General features: G+C 41.3%; 1 protein-coding gene across 1 annotated transcript in view; it reads right to left on the bottom strand.

The window, feature by feature from the left end:
- The window catches only part of STEAP1 (STEAP family member 1), a 16,152-nt gene extending 3,832 nt beyond the window's left edge, over positions 1-12,320 (bottom strand). The window contains exons 1-3 of the mRNA XM_025191663.1: positions 12,215-12,320; positions 4,927-5,031; positions 818-1,333 (exon numbers count right to left, since the gene is read on the bottom strand). Coding sequence (XP_025047448.1) covers positions 818-1,333; positions 4,927-5,031; positions 12,215-12,262 — 669 coding nt within the window. The 5' untranslated portion in view covers positions 12,263-12,320. The remainder of the gene's footprint in view (positions 1-817; positions 1,334-4,926; positions 5,032-12,214) is intronic.
- Positions 12,321-12,804: the final 484 nt, after the last annotated feature.

The raw sequence follows: 12,804 nt of genomic DNA, 5'->3' as shown, positions 1-12,804 counted from the left end.
CCATTCTGCTCTGATTGACACCCCCCCCCCAACCTAAAACACATGATATATTGAGCTGTACTGAAAACAAAGGTTTACAAAGGCTGGGATTCAGGGGCCCTGATCTTTAAAGTTACAACTGCCAGAGGCTGTTTAATCCTAGTGCAATGTGCTCTAGAGTCATTTTCCCCCCCGTCTTGGACGCATGCTCCGCATCAGGGGCTGGGAATGGTTTAGTGATACTATACTGCTTGGAGATTCCTGAATGCCAGGGGAATGCCTAACAAGCCACGTAGGTCAGCTTTAAAGATTCTAATTTTGCATATTCTGTAGTAACGAGCTGGCCTACATGCAGAACTCTCAAGAATTCTTGAAAACATCCTATCCTCTGAATAAAGTAATTATGTACTATTAGCCGAAATCTGATATATAACTTTAATGAAAATTTTACAACTCTTTGAAATCTTCCAGCCATGATTTGGAAAATATTCATATGGAGGATCTCAAGCACTTTGCAAACAGCTAATTACTGCAAAACATATATAATTATAGCCATTTTACAGACAGTTTAACTGCAGTACAAATAAAGGAAATGACTTGCTCAGCAAAATATGATAACCTAGGATTTTTCACTCTGTTCCATTCTTTAGATCTAGCTCTTTCACTTCAAAGCACTGTGGCATATTAATGGAAATAAACTGCCCCACAGCTTTTAAATGGAAAGCTTTGTGGAGTTGCTTCAGATTCAAATGAAAGTATTTCCCCCAGGCCTGCGAATGTGAACAAGATGAAGACACTATCTGGATGCAAGTGTTTGACATGTGTGACCTGACCATACCTGTTGGTATGACCAATTCAGCAGCTTGTATCTGTAAGATCTTCTCATTGGATAACACAAGCTATAGCATGCATGCATTGTGGCAAAGAAGAAACTGAGAAGTCCAAACTGTTTCCTTGATAACATCCACTTATCTAACCACTGTGGAAATTGTTTATATTTTGTGCCATAATAGAGCTGGAACCCAGCAGCTAATGCTCCTGGTAAATAAACCAGTGCCAAAAGAGTGATTGAAACCACTGGTAAAACTTTGTTTATCACTAGAATTGGAATTTTATAGAAAGCATTTTCATTAATAGTTACAAAAGGGTAGATGACATCTCTCAGAAAAGTATAGATAAATGTTAACAATGCCAATGCAAAAGCTATTTTCACTGGCAAATGCCACTTAGGAAAGAGATCCTGCTTGCGGTATTGATCTGAAGAGCACTCAAACTCATCAAAATGATGTTTATTCTCTAAATGGAAAAGTGCAGCCACTTCTGGTGTCCTGGTGGTAACTTGTAGATCCATATTCTGAAAAGATTGGAAAAAGGAAAAAAAATACATCAAATTTATGGAGAGATTAAAGAATTCATCAACCATCTTAGCCTTCTGCATTACTGCCCTTTCACTTTATATCTCCCATATATTATATAAATGATAAAATAATCACTATTAAAGGTGAAGCAGCTTAGACATGTGAGGTTTCAGATAGTAAGTACCTGAGCTGAGGATATTTATATTTAGATTTCTGCCTTAGATTACATTCTTTTGAGGTGATTTTAAAATAGATGCTCATTCCAGGAAGTTAACTGCCATAAGAGAAGTTTTCATTACAAGGTCTTAAGATAAAATAAATTAATTTCAAAAGCAGAGATATGCACTAATAACACAAGCAAAATAATGCATGAGGAAATGAAATCCAGAAACTTTAGAATACAACAGTCTATTCACTCAGCACATTTTAACTGCATCTGTAGGACAAACTGAAAATCTTTCAATTTATGATGCCCAGGCAGTGGACTACAGTGTAAGGGACATTTCAACAAACTATATTTTCATTCTCCTCAACCCCAGCCTCAAGCACACACAGTCTTAGCATTTCCTACCTCATTTACCATTTTACAAATTATGCAAAATTAGATCATCTCAATTAAAAATGGAATTTTCTGTTGCCAGGTAGGCACTGCTTGATCACACATCTACTGAAGTGGGTGACAAAATTATCATTGATTTCAGTGAAAGCAGAATTAAGTAAAACTTTTAGCATAAAAACACAGCATGCATTATTATTGGATAGTACATTTAAAAACTATCCTATGCTCAGTACCTCATTGAGAGGGAAACAGATTGCATAGGTATAAAAAAGAAAATATATATGCTAATGTTGAAATGCTCACACATCTCATGCAATAAAGGTATGTCTGGGGGTAAGCTATTATTATATTTATTGCTCACAAGGTGCATCACCTTTAATAATCCAAAAAAAAAAAATAATGTAGCCTCAAAGAGCCTAGAAATAGCTGAGCTCTAAAACTGCTAACTTGGCATATATCCAGTCATCAGCAAAGAGTATTAGATTTGGAGAAACTAATTGGTGTTAGTTATTTGGAAGTGATAAATCTGCTTCAGGTTAGGAGGTTGGAGGAGTCCCAAAGCACATTCAGTTCTATCGCCCAGAATCATTCTCAAGAACCAAACTGCTGTACGTGACAATGGGGCTGACATAAATCAGAGAGCCAAACTCCGAGAGGCTGCATAAGGGAAAAGAGGCAGCAGGCAAGTAACATAAGGTTAAATATGTGTTAGTTGAAGGCTTTATCTTCACTAACACAAAGCTATTTTCTTGTCTTGTGTTTTTTTTTTCTGGTAAGATAACAATGGTGCATCATTATCTTGCTGTAAAATCTGAAGTGGAGACAAGGCACTACATGTAGGTAAGCAAGACTGGCACCGTGCCCCCATCCATGGCTGATAACGTGGAGTTTACCTCACAGTAAAACTAAGCAGCCTTACCTCCACCAGTATTTTCTGGTGGGAGACCTAGTGCATGTTTTTCCTGTAGTTAAAATATACCTTTTTGTCAGTTAAGTAAGTCTAAGGGAATCAAAAAACTTCACAAAGTTTGAGTAGGGACAGTTGAAGGCATTATGTAACTTATAAAGGGAGGAGGCCTCAAGGGCCTGCAGGTGGTATAAATTGCATCCATTGAAATTCACCTTGGAGCTTGGCCCAGAGATGCTGACCTTTCAAAGAGCTGGTTTGAAAGGTGTAATTCAATATTCTACAGGCTCTAGTGATAGAGCCCACTGCCCTCAGAATAAGCAGGAGCAGCCTGAATCGTTTCTGTGCATCAACAGAGGCTTTTTTTTTACTGTAACAAATGTTGTTTACTGGCCTCTTCTTTCTCATCATGACATGGCAATTTTGAAAAAAGACACTTTTAAAGGGAAATTTTAAGGATATCTTTGCTAGAATACAGTGATAACTATTGGGCTTTTTGCAGCTGGTGGAGCACAGCCTTCACAAGGCTCTGAATTGTGCTCGCTCAACCACTTAGCTGGCCCAAGCTTTGTGTGTTTTTTTTAGCCTGGTCTTTGATTAAACACAATGAAATGTGCCATTTCTTCTTTATCTCCTTGTCCCAATATTGTTACAAGATTTACAATGCTCTGATATTTTAGCCTTAAAGGAAAAGCAGGAATCAGATCCTATTCACCCTCCAAGGCACTTCATACTTAGTTGTTGCAATGTCTGAAGTGTCTTGACCCAAAATGTGATCCAAATTTACAGGCTTGGATTCCTGTACACTGAGGAGACCTAGGTACCTCCTAAGACTGATTCTGAATGCCTGGTCACTCAGCAGGCAGGTACCTATATGTACTCTATAGGAATCCTAGCCACACCAGGTATACATGTCTGAATTCCTGCTCCTCCCTGGAATTCTGGGGAGTTAGCTTACAGACCTTACAGGATCTGACCCAGGACTGTAAGGGAGGCACTTCTCTTATGCTGCAATCCAGCAAGACCTACCTAAGACCAGCACCAAGTTCAGTATCAAGCACAACAACCTCTATGACAGCAACCCAATGAATTCTGCCTGGTTAAAAGTGCACATGGAAAAAAAAGTGAGGGACAGGCCTGGCTAACTCAGAGGCAGCAAACTCAGGACTCCTTCGGAAATCCTTTTGGCCCTGTGAATTTTGCACTGTTCGCTGCTCAGTGAGCTAATTTCCAGAGGAATTGGGGACAGTGCTCCTACCAAGCTTAGCCTACAACTTAGCAATTAGGGCTCTCTTACAGGAAATGGTAGATGTGGGTTTTAATACTTTCAGGGTAAGGTAGTCCTAGAACCAAGAGCTCTGATTTCTTGGGCAAGTGCTCTGTCACACCTAGAGTAACTGGTAAAAGATGGCACCATCATTCTCCCTGCTCTGTCTTGTGCATGGAACTGTGTTTATAACTGGAGCATCAAACAAATGCTAGGTAAGGTTGGAGCCCACCTAAGGAACTGCAGGTGTACAGAGTCAAGTGCCTCCTCGCACCAATCTGAAACATGACAAGAGTATATGTAGAGGTTAGAGGCCAAGGTGGCTGATCTAGATTCCCTCTGAGCACATACAGCAGCCCATGCCTGGGCACCTAGGCTTTTTTTAGGCATCTAAATGGAGGCAAGATGCTTAGGTGATTTGCCAGCTGCTGAGAGAAACCAATTTTGGTTGCTCTTTGGCTGCCTATATATCTGGATGGGGGTGGGGGCACTTTAGTTAGAGCAGTTCCCAGACAGCTACTCTAATTAAAAAGGCTCACTATCACATATATTAAGCCCCCACACGTTAAAACGGCTGTGGGGTACTTCATCTAAACCTCATCGAATGTCCCATGGCCATTTTAAAATGTGCATGGGCTTAATACACATGATGATGAGATGATGCTGGAGCATTCTAATTAGAGCATGAACAAACATGTATAGCCTTAGTGTATTATGCAGCTAAATTTCACCTTAGTCCTATTTAGGTGCCTGAAGTTGATTAGGATCTAGTCCCATGTCTCTGGATCAGCTCTGGTTCAAGAAGCAAACATTGTCACGAAGCACAAGAACCCTTTTTTATTTAAATGAATGTTACCAAATTGCATCGGTTTCCTGTATTCTTCCCAGTCTCCCTTTTCTGAACTTCATCGTAATCCACAGTATGGTTATCTCCTGTCATACCTTCCATTGTAGAGGAACCCTAAAAAATAAGTGCTGGATTTAAGACAAGTGTTAAAATACACCGTTGCAGTTTTTTTCTTAACATTCTGAAATGATATTTTCATTCACAAGAGGTTTTTAGGATTGTTGATGTCCTATACAAATGACACCTTCTTTAGAATGGTGTATGTACTTTTCTGGAAAATGGATAGCTTAGAATGGAGCTTCTTCATTCCTCTTCACTCTAGGTACAGTGAAGATCCTAAAAGCACCTGTTGCTGTCTTGCTAGAGGTAGCACATTTATATTCATAGAAGCAAAGAAGGAGGCAAGCGGAAGTGATAAAATGGAGATGGAGAGATACTTCTCTTTTTCTTAGCTCTCAAACATGTGAGAAAAGATTGGCAGTTACATGGAAAGGACTTAGGAGCTGTAAGTTGACTGCACTGGAATGCCCCGATACTGCATTGTGATACAGGCATCATGGTGTTGAATCAGTATATACTAATGCTAAGTTACAACAATGCTATTATTGTGTTTCAGTGTCAGGATGCAATATTAAGAAGCATATTTCTGTGACTACATTTATAGTGCGCTTCTCATCTTTTCATAACTCTGTACCATTTGCCTATGGTACAGGCTGTAATGACTGTTAAATATAATATTTAAATCTTGCATTGAAGTGACTCCAGATGTTTACCAATAATATCAGAATTTGGTTCATGATTTTTCACTATGTGCAACTCTTTCAGAGCATGGCTCTAAGAATCTAGCGAGGGAGAGAAAGAGACTATTGTGTCTCTGACGGCCACCTCCTCCTCTAAGTTTCATGTTTCTCTTCTGATTATTCCCTCTAGATAGCATTTCCTCTGGGCATAACATCACAGATCCTGTTACACAGCAGGATCAACTAGAGCCTCAGTCTGGAGCCAAGTAGGTTAAACTCTTTTCTTCCCTGGCTTAGGTTTGTTCACCTCACCACAACTAGTCTTTGTGGAGAAAAGGCATTGTGTCATTGTGGAGAAAAAAATGTTAATGTTTGTGAGTTACTCAATCACACTATTGTGAAAAGTGCCACACAAAACTCAATAAATAAAATTAATGATTCCACATTTCCCCTTCTCTAAGACAAAAAATATGTCTCTTCCAATCTATTGTTGGCTTCTGACTCTTATCAATCATGCTACTGCCATTATCATTTGTAGGCAAGTCAATCCTCTAGATCAGTTCTCAACCCATGGCCCGCATGCAGCCCAATCAGCACACTGCTGTGGCTCATGTTTCATCCTGTTAAATGGATACACAGGAAGTACACTGTGTGGGTATGGCCCACATACCACACTGAGAGCTGCAAGTGTGGCTTACTATAGCAAATAGGATGTGAACCACTATTCTAGATCATGGTGTACACATAAAAGGTCTAGTCAGATGCCTGATGATTCCATTTGTAGTTGACAAGTCTAATTTGAGAGCGACACAGCTTGTTACAAGTTTCACAGATCCATATGTTGTCTAAATTGGAGTCCAAATTAACAGCATGCTGCTTCCTTCTTTCTCACTTTGCTTCCATCTTCTAGATCAAAGCCACTCCATGTTGAGCTGCATTCAGTGCCAGATGTTCCCTCCAGACTACTGTGCATTCCTCCCAGCTTTCTACATTGATGTTGAACGGCTTAATATAATTTTTGCACACATTGTGGTACCACCATACATGGCAACCCCACTTTCTAAAGCCATCTCAAATCTCACTATACAAAATATTCTTAGGGATGCGGTCTTCTCCCATTCTTCTGACATAGCCAATCCATCGCAACTTCCTCTTCTTGATAGTGGTTTCTAAGTGTCTCAGTCCCGCGCATTCCAGTACCTCTGTGTTCAGTATTCTGTCTTCCCACTTTATTGTCTGTGTAAGATCCTGAAATCTCATGTGGAAGTTGTTCAGTCTCTTAATATGCCTTGTATATGTACTCCATGTTTCTGAACCATAAAGCTGGCATGACAGTACACAAGCCACATAGATTCACACCTGCACCTTAGCTGATAGTCTCCTATTATTCCATGCATATTTTTGTAATAGCCCAAAATTCTTAGCTGCTTTTCTGATTCTGTTAGCCAGTTCAGTCTGAAGGTCAAGTTTCCTGCTAATTGTAGAACCCAAACAGCAAAAACTGTCAATGATACCAAGAGATTTATCCTCCAGAGTGATGTTCTTTCACCGCTTGGTACATGATTATAGTCTTCTTCAGAATAATTGCCATCCTGAAGCTCTTGCATGATTCACAGAATTTACCCAAGAGATTTTGCAGGGAAAATTCACTGTAGGCAAACAAGGCTGTGTCATCCACAAACAGGAAATCTCTCAGAACCAGTTCTTTCAGCTTGATTTTTGCTCTAAACCTGGTGGTGTTGAACAAGCCTCATCTAGTCTGGTTTGAAGATAAATACTATCATTGCTGTCTTTGAATGCATGAAGAAGTAGGAATGAAAAGCATGGGGGCTAAAACACACCCGTTTCATCTTGTTGTTGATGTCAAAGGCATTTGTTTCAATACACTACAGTTGCCTTCATACCTTGATGCAATGAGCGAATTACATTCAACAGTTTGGAGGGACCACCCAGTTTCTTCACAATAGTAAAAAGCCCTTGTTTGTTGACTGTATGGAAGGCCTTTGTCATACTGATGAAGGCTATGTACAGTAGTATTCATTTTTCTCTACACTTCTCTTGCAGATGCTTGACTGAAAATATTGTATCAATGTTGGAGTGTCCTGAGCAAAAACTGCATTGGCTTTCAGGATAGATTCTTTCACCTAGAGATTGCAGCCTAGGCAGCAAGATGCAAGTGACAATTTTTCCACCGATGCTCAGCAGGGAGATACCTCTATGGTTGTCAAGTCACTTCTAGTCCCTTTGTTTGACATTTCCATTTAAGTGTTTTAGTGGAGCTGTTTTCTTCTTGACTGGACCAATTGCTCATTTGATGCCTTCGTACATTCCATGGCGAGCACCTGCGTGAGCTGCTTTCTAAATATCATCGCAGAATTTCAGCCAAAAATCTTAGCCTCCTTTTGCATTTCTCTTTGAGTCTGTCTCAGATTTTTAGAGTTATGATGTTGGGAGATTTCTTATAGATGGTTAGCGCTATTCTTTTGTTCTCAACAAGTAGAAAGATTTCAGGGTGCTCTTCAAACCAGTACAATCCCTCTCTCTAAAAATCCTAATATTTCATAGATTTCAAAGACATTAGGGCTGGAAGGGACCTCAGAAGATCATCGAGTCCAGCCCCCCGCCCGAGGGGCAGGAAGTCAGCTGGGGTCATAGGATCCCAGCAAGATAAGCATCCAATTTACTCCTGAAGGTGTTCAATGCAGGTGCTTGAAACACCTCCGATGGCAGGCTGTTCCAGACCTTGGGGGCTCGGACAGAAAATAAATTCTTCCTTATGTCCAGCCTGAAATGGTCTTACAGGAGTTTATAACTGTTCGACCTCGTCATCCCTTGGGGCGCTCTGGTGAACAAATGTTCCCCCCTGGTAAACTTATAGGTGGCCATCAGATCACCCCTGAGCCTGTGCTTTTCCAGGCTAAAGAGCCCCATGGCTCTCAGCCTATCGTCATAAGGTTGTTTTCCTGACCTCTGATCATGCGTGTGGTTCTTCTCTGGACTCTCTCAAGCTTCTTCACATCCTTTTTGAATTGTGGAGCCCAAAACTGGACACAGTACTCCAGCTGCGGCCTCACCAAGGCCAAGTACAAGGGGAGAATGATGTCCTCGGATTTGCTTGAGAAGCATCTATGGATGCAAGCCAACATTTTGGTTGCTTTACTAGCCACAGCATCGCATTGCAGGCTCGTGTTCATTTTGTGGTCAATGATGACCCCCAAGTCTCTTTCTTCCGTAGTGCTAGCCAGCATAGCACTGCCGAGCCTATAAGGATGCTGCAGGTTTTTCCTCCCAAGGTGGAGAACCTTGCATTTTTCAGTGTTAAACACCATCAGGTTCTCGTCCGCCCATTTGCTGAGCCTGTCCAGGTCAGCCTGGATCGCCCTCCTGGTGTGAATGCTTCTGACTGGCCAAGTTCCACATCATTAATTAAGATGTTGAACAATATAGGTCCAAGGACAGAGCCTTGGGGGACCCCACTGGTCACAGGGCACCGTGATGATTGACTTCTGTCAATTACTACCCTCTGGGTCTGACCACGGAGCCAATTTCCCAGCCAGTGGAGTGTGGTGGACCCAAGGTCACAACTAGCCAGTTTCGCCAAGAGGTGATCATGGGATACCAGATTGAAGGCTTTTTTTAAGTCAAAATATGACATCAATCTCTTCTCCCTTGTCCAGGTGATAGGTCACCTGGTCATAGGAGGAAATGAGATTGGTCAACCAAGACCTACCTGCAACAAACCCATGCTGGCTATCCCTCAGGATGTTGGCATCGGCCAGTCCATTAAGGATGGCCTCTTTAATAAACTTTTCTAAGATCTTCCCTGGGACAGAAGTCAGGCTGATGGGCCTATAGTTTGCCAGATCCACTTTCCTCCCTTTCTTGAAGATAGGCACCACACTGGCCTTCTTCCAGTCTTCGGGCACTACACGAGAGCACCAGGAGTTTTCAAAGATCTGTGCCAGGGGCTGGGCTATGATGCTTGCCAGCTACTTGAGTACCCTGGGGTGTTGACTGTCAGGGCCGGCTGACTTGAAGGTATCCAGCCTCTCAAGGTGTTCCTTCACGAGGTCAGCATTGCTGGAGGGCAGGGAATCTCCCTCACCCAGACCTCCCTGTCCCATAGCGGGTATGGGCGTCCCATGGGACTGATGAAAGACTGACACAAAGTACCCATTTAATAGGTTGGCTTTTTCCTGGGCGTCAGTTGTTCCATCTGGTTCAGTAGGGGTCCAATGTTGCCTTTGCTTTTCCTCCGGCTCCCCACATATCTGAAAAAGGACTTTTTATTGTCCTTGATGCTCGAAGCTAGTTAGAGTTCAGTTGCAGCCTTGGCTTTCCTGGTTTGATCCCTGCAGGACTGGACCAGTGCAGAATATTCTTCCTTGGAGGTGAATCCCATCCTCCATCCTTTGTAGGCCTTTCTTTTTAGCCTCAGGGGGTCTGCTAGATCCCTGGATTGCCAGGGGGGCTGCTGTGCCCTCTTGCTGCCTTTCCTCCAAGACGGAATAGAATTAGCTTGTGCATTGAGGATCGCTCCCTTGAGGAGCGACCACTCTTCCTGACCTCCCCTCCCCCTGGGGTCATGGTCCCTTAGGGCCTCACTGACGAGCCTCCTGAGCTTGTCAAAGTCAGCTTTTCTGAAGTCAAGGACTTCAGTGTTGCTGACTGACTTGCCAGCTTTACGGCGGATGGTGAAGGTGATCAGCTTGTGGTCGCTGTCACCCAGCTTCCCATCAATCCCTCTCTCTAAAAATCCTAATATTATAACAAGTCATGGGATACCTGATGTTTCCTTAAAGCTCCAGATCCTGAGATCATGTGATTAAAAATATAAATTGAGAAACTTAACTAAACAAAGTAAATTTCTAGCCCACCTGGTTGTAGAGAATAGCTTGAAACATGAACCAAGTGCAGGCTTCAGACTGAGGAAGTAGCAGACAAATAAAATGAGCCCAGAAATTGTTATTTTTAAAATAATGGGGTTTTTGAGACCTCATGCATGATTGTGAAAGGTTGGGGGAGAAGCAATACTACTGCTTTCCACAACAAAAATCTGTGGCAATATTTTGATTACTTCTCTGAGCAAAACATCATGGAGAACCTTATGTTTCACTTTGACTTCTTCGCACTGAGGCAACTTTTTGGATGTTAAAAAGCTTTTGTGAGTGATGTTAATTGTTTCTGTTTCCCATACTTATTCATTTACTAGATTTATATGCTACCCTCCCAATGAAGGCTCAGGGCAGGTTACACCTGAACAAAATAACATATAACACAAGAGAAAAAAAATTAACATATAAAATCTAGTAGAGAATTAAAATATGAAACAATCCCATTAAACATTATCCTAGAAACCCCCAGAATGTTTCAATACACCTCTCAGTGGGAACGTCTATACATGTGCTTTAATGCACAGTAGTCTATTTTACTGCGCATTAAAGCAGTGCACAAAAAAACATGCTATTGTGTTAATGCACAGTAAAACAGGTTACTGTGCATTAAGCATCATCGAAAAAGTGTGCACTTGTGCTACTGTAAACTAAGGCAGCCTAATGCGCATTAATTTAGTACCTCACATTGGAAGTACTAAAGTTAATCTGCATTAGGAAAAGCGCATTAACGGATGTGTAAATGTACCCAGTATTAACATATTTTCCAGCCCAGTTGAGCCACATAGACCAAAATGAGTGCCTGAAGCACTGTCCTCTGGTACAGACAATGTTATCTTTCTAATCTTCCTTTCTGGAAGGAACTTCACCCAAATCATAATCTGGAAAGTTAGATGTGCAATTATTGTTCATTTATTAAAGCATCCGAGACCCATTTTAATAGGAGACTGGATAGATATGCACTTTATAGGCTAGCTAAATCTAGTTCATAAAGTGAAAATCTAGTCTGCCTTCTGCCTGACTGATACAGCTAACTGCTTCTTCTATTCCAATACCATATTTATCCTGTGCATGAGGATTCCCACAATACCTTCCAGCTACTAAAGGCTTGTGGTACTGGGAGGAGGACAGATATAGTGAAATATACCACAAAGGCAATCAGCTGGGATGACAGCTGTTGATACTAAAAGTTGATTTGATGGCTCTTTCAGGAAATGCAAATAAGCAACATCATAAAAAGAAACACAGCGAGTGAATGCACCCAGGGAAGCACAGGTTTCAGCTGTGTACAAGGAATCAGAAGTGCTTAATTATCAAAGTCCACTTGGCTTCTGAAGACATAATTAACAGAAAATACTTGTTTAATCTGTCCAATAACAGGAGAGTCTTAAACATGAGACTTTAGTAATTCCACTATACCGTGTCTTATGAACTGGCAAAGTAGCAGCAATCTCTAGTGCCTCCATGAAAACAAAAAAACCCCATTAAATTTAACATCTAGTTTTGAAGATTCAACTAAATAGAATTATTTGGCTAAGTAGATTGCAATTGTTATATAATGAAAAAGTTGCAGTTACTATGCTCACTGCATATCAATGAAGCAATAAAAAAACCTCCCGAAAATATCAACCTGTGATTCAGAAGGGGCAATTCATTGCCACTCACTTCATGCTCTGTTTTATAAACAGGATTTCTCTTTATAAATGTGCCCATTCCATTTTGTAAGGTGAGAGCTAGCTCATTACTCTGCTGAATAAACTAGGATCCAAACTCAGCGGACCTCACTCATGGAGAACTTCCCCTGAAGTCAATGGCAGCAAAGACTTGAGGAGCTGGTCCTATAAGAGAAAGAGGAAAGAAAAAACTATCTTGACATTTGGCAAGATTCTTCTGGTAGATGTGATATCTTTTACTAGACCAACCGAGTAGTTGGAAAAAAGACACCACAGCTAGTCAGCTGGTCTAATAAAAGCTATCATCTCTTGCCCGCCTATGGCCTTAGACCAACACGGCTACAACCAACAACCCAGTATCATGAAGTTGTCTTTTGAGTTTCATCTCTTTTAAAACTTCAGCTGCGGCTGCACAATTGCACCATACACCGTTCAAGAGCACCAGCTCTTCTTGCAAAGAGTGCCTTGCATTTTGGCACGTGTCAGCAATTCTTCTCAAACCTTTCCTTGCATTTCCATTTTTTAAACCTTTTAACAGTTGCCCGAGCTTTGCGGAAGATGCAGCGGTACAGAAGAGGCTAG

Source organism: Alligator sinensis, unplaced genomic scaffold, assembly GCF_000455745.1.
Source record: "Alligator sinensis unplaced genomic scaffold, ASM45574v1 scaffold303_1, whole genome shotgun sequence".
Classification (NCBI taxonomy): Eukaryota; Metazoa; Chordata; order Crocodylia; family Alligatoridae; genus Alligator; species Alligator sinensis.
This window is presented reverse-complemented; position numbering and strand designations above follow the sequence as displayed.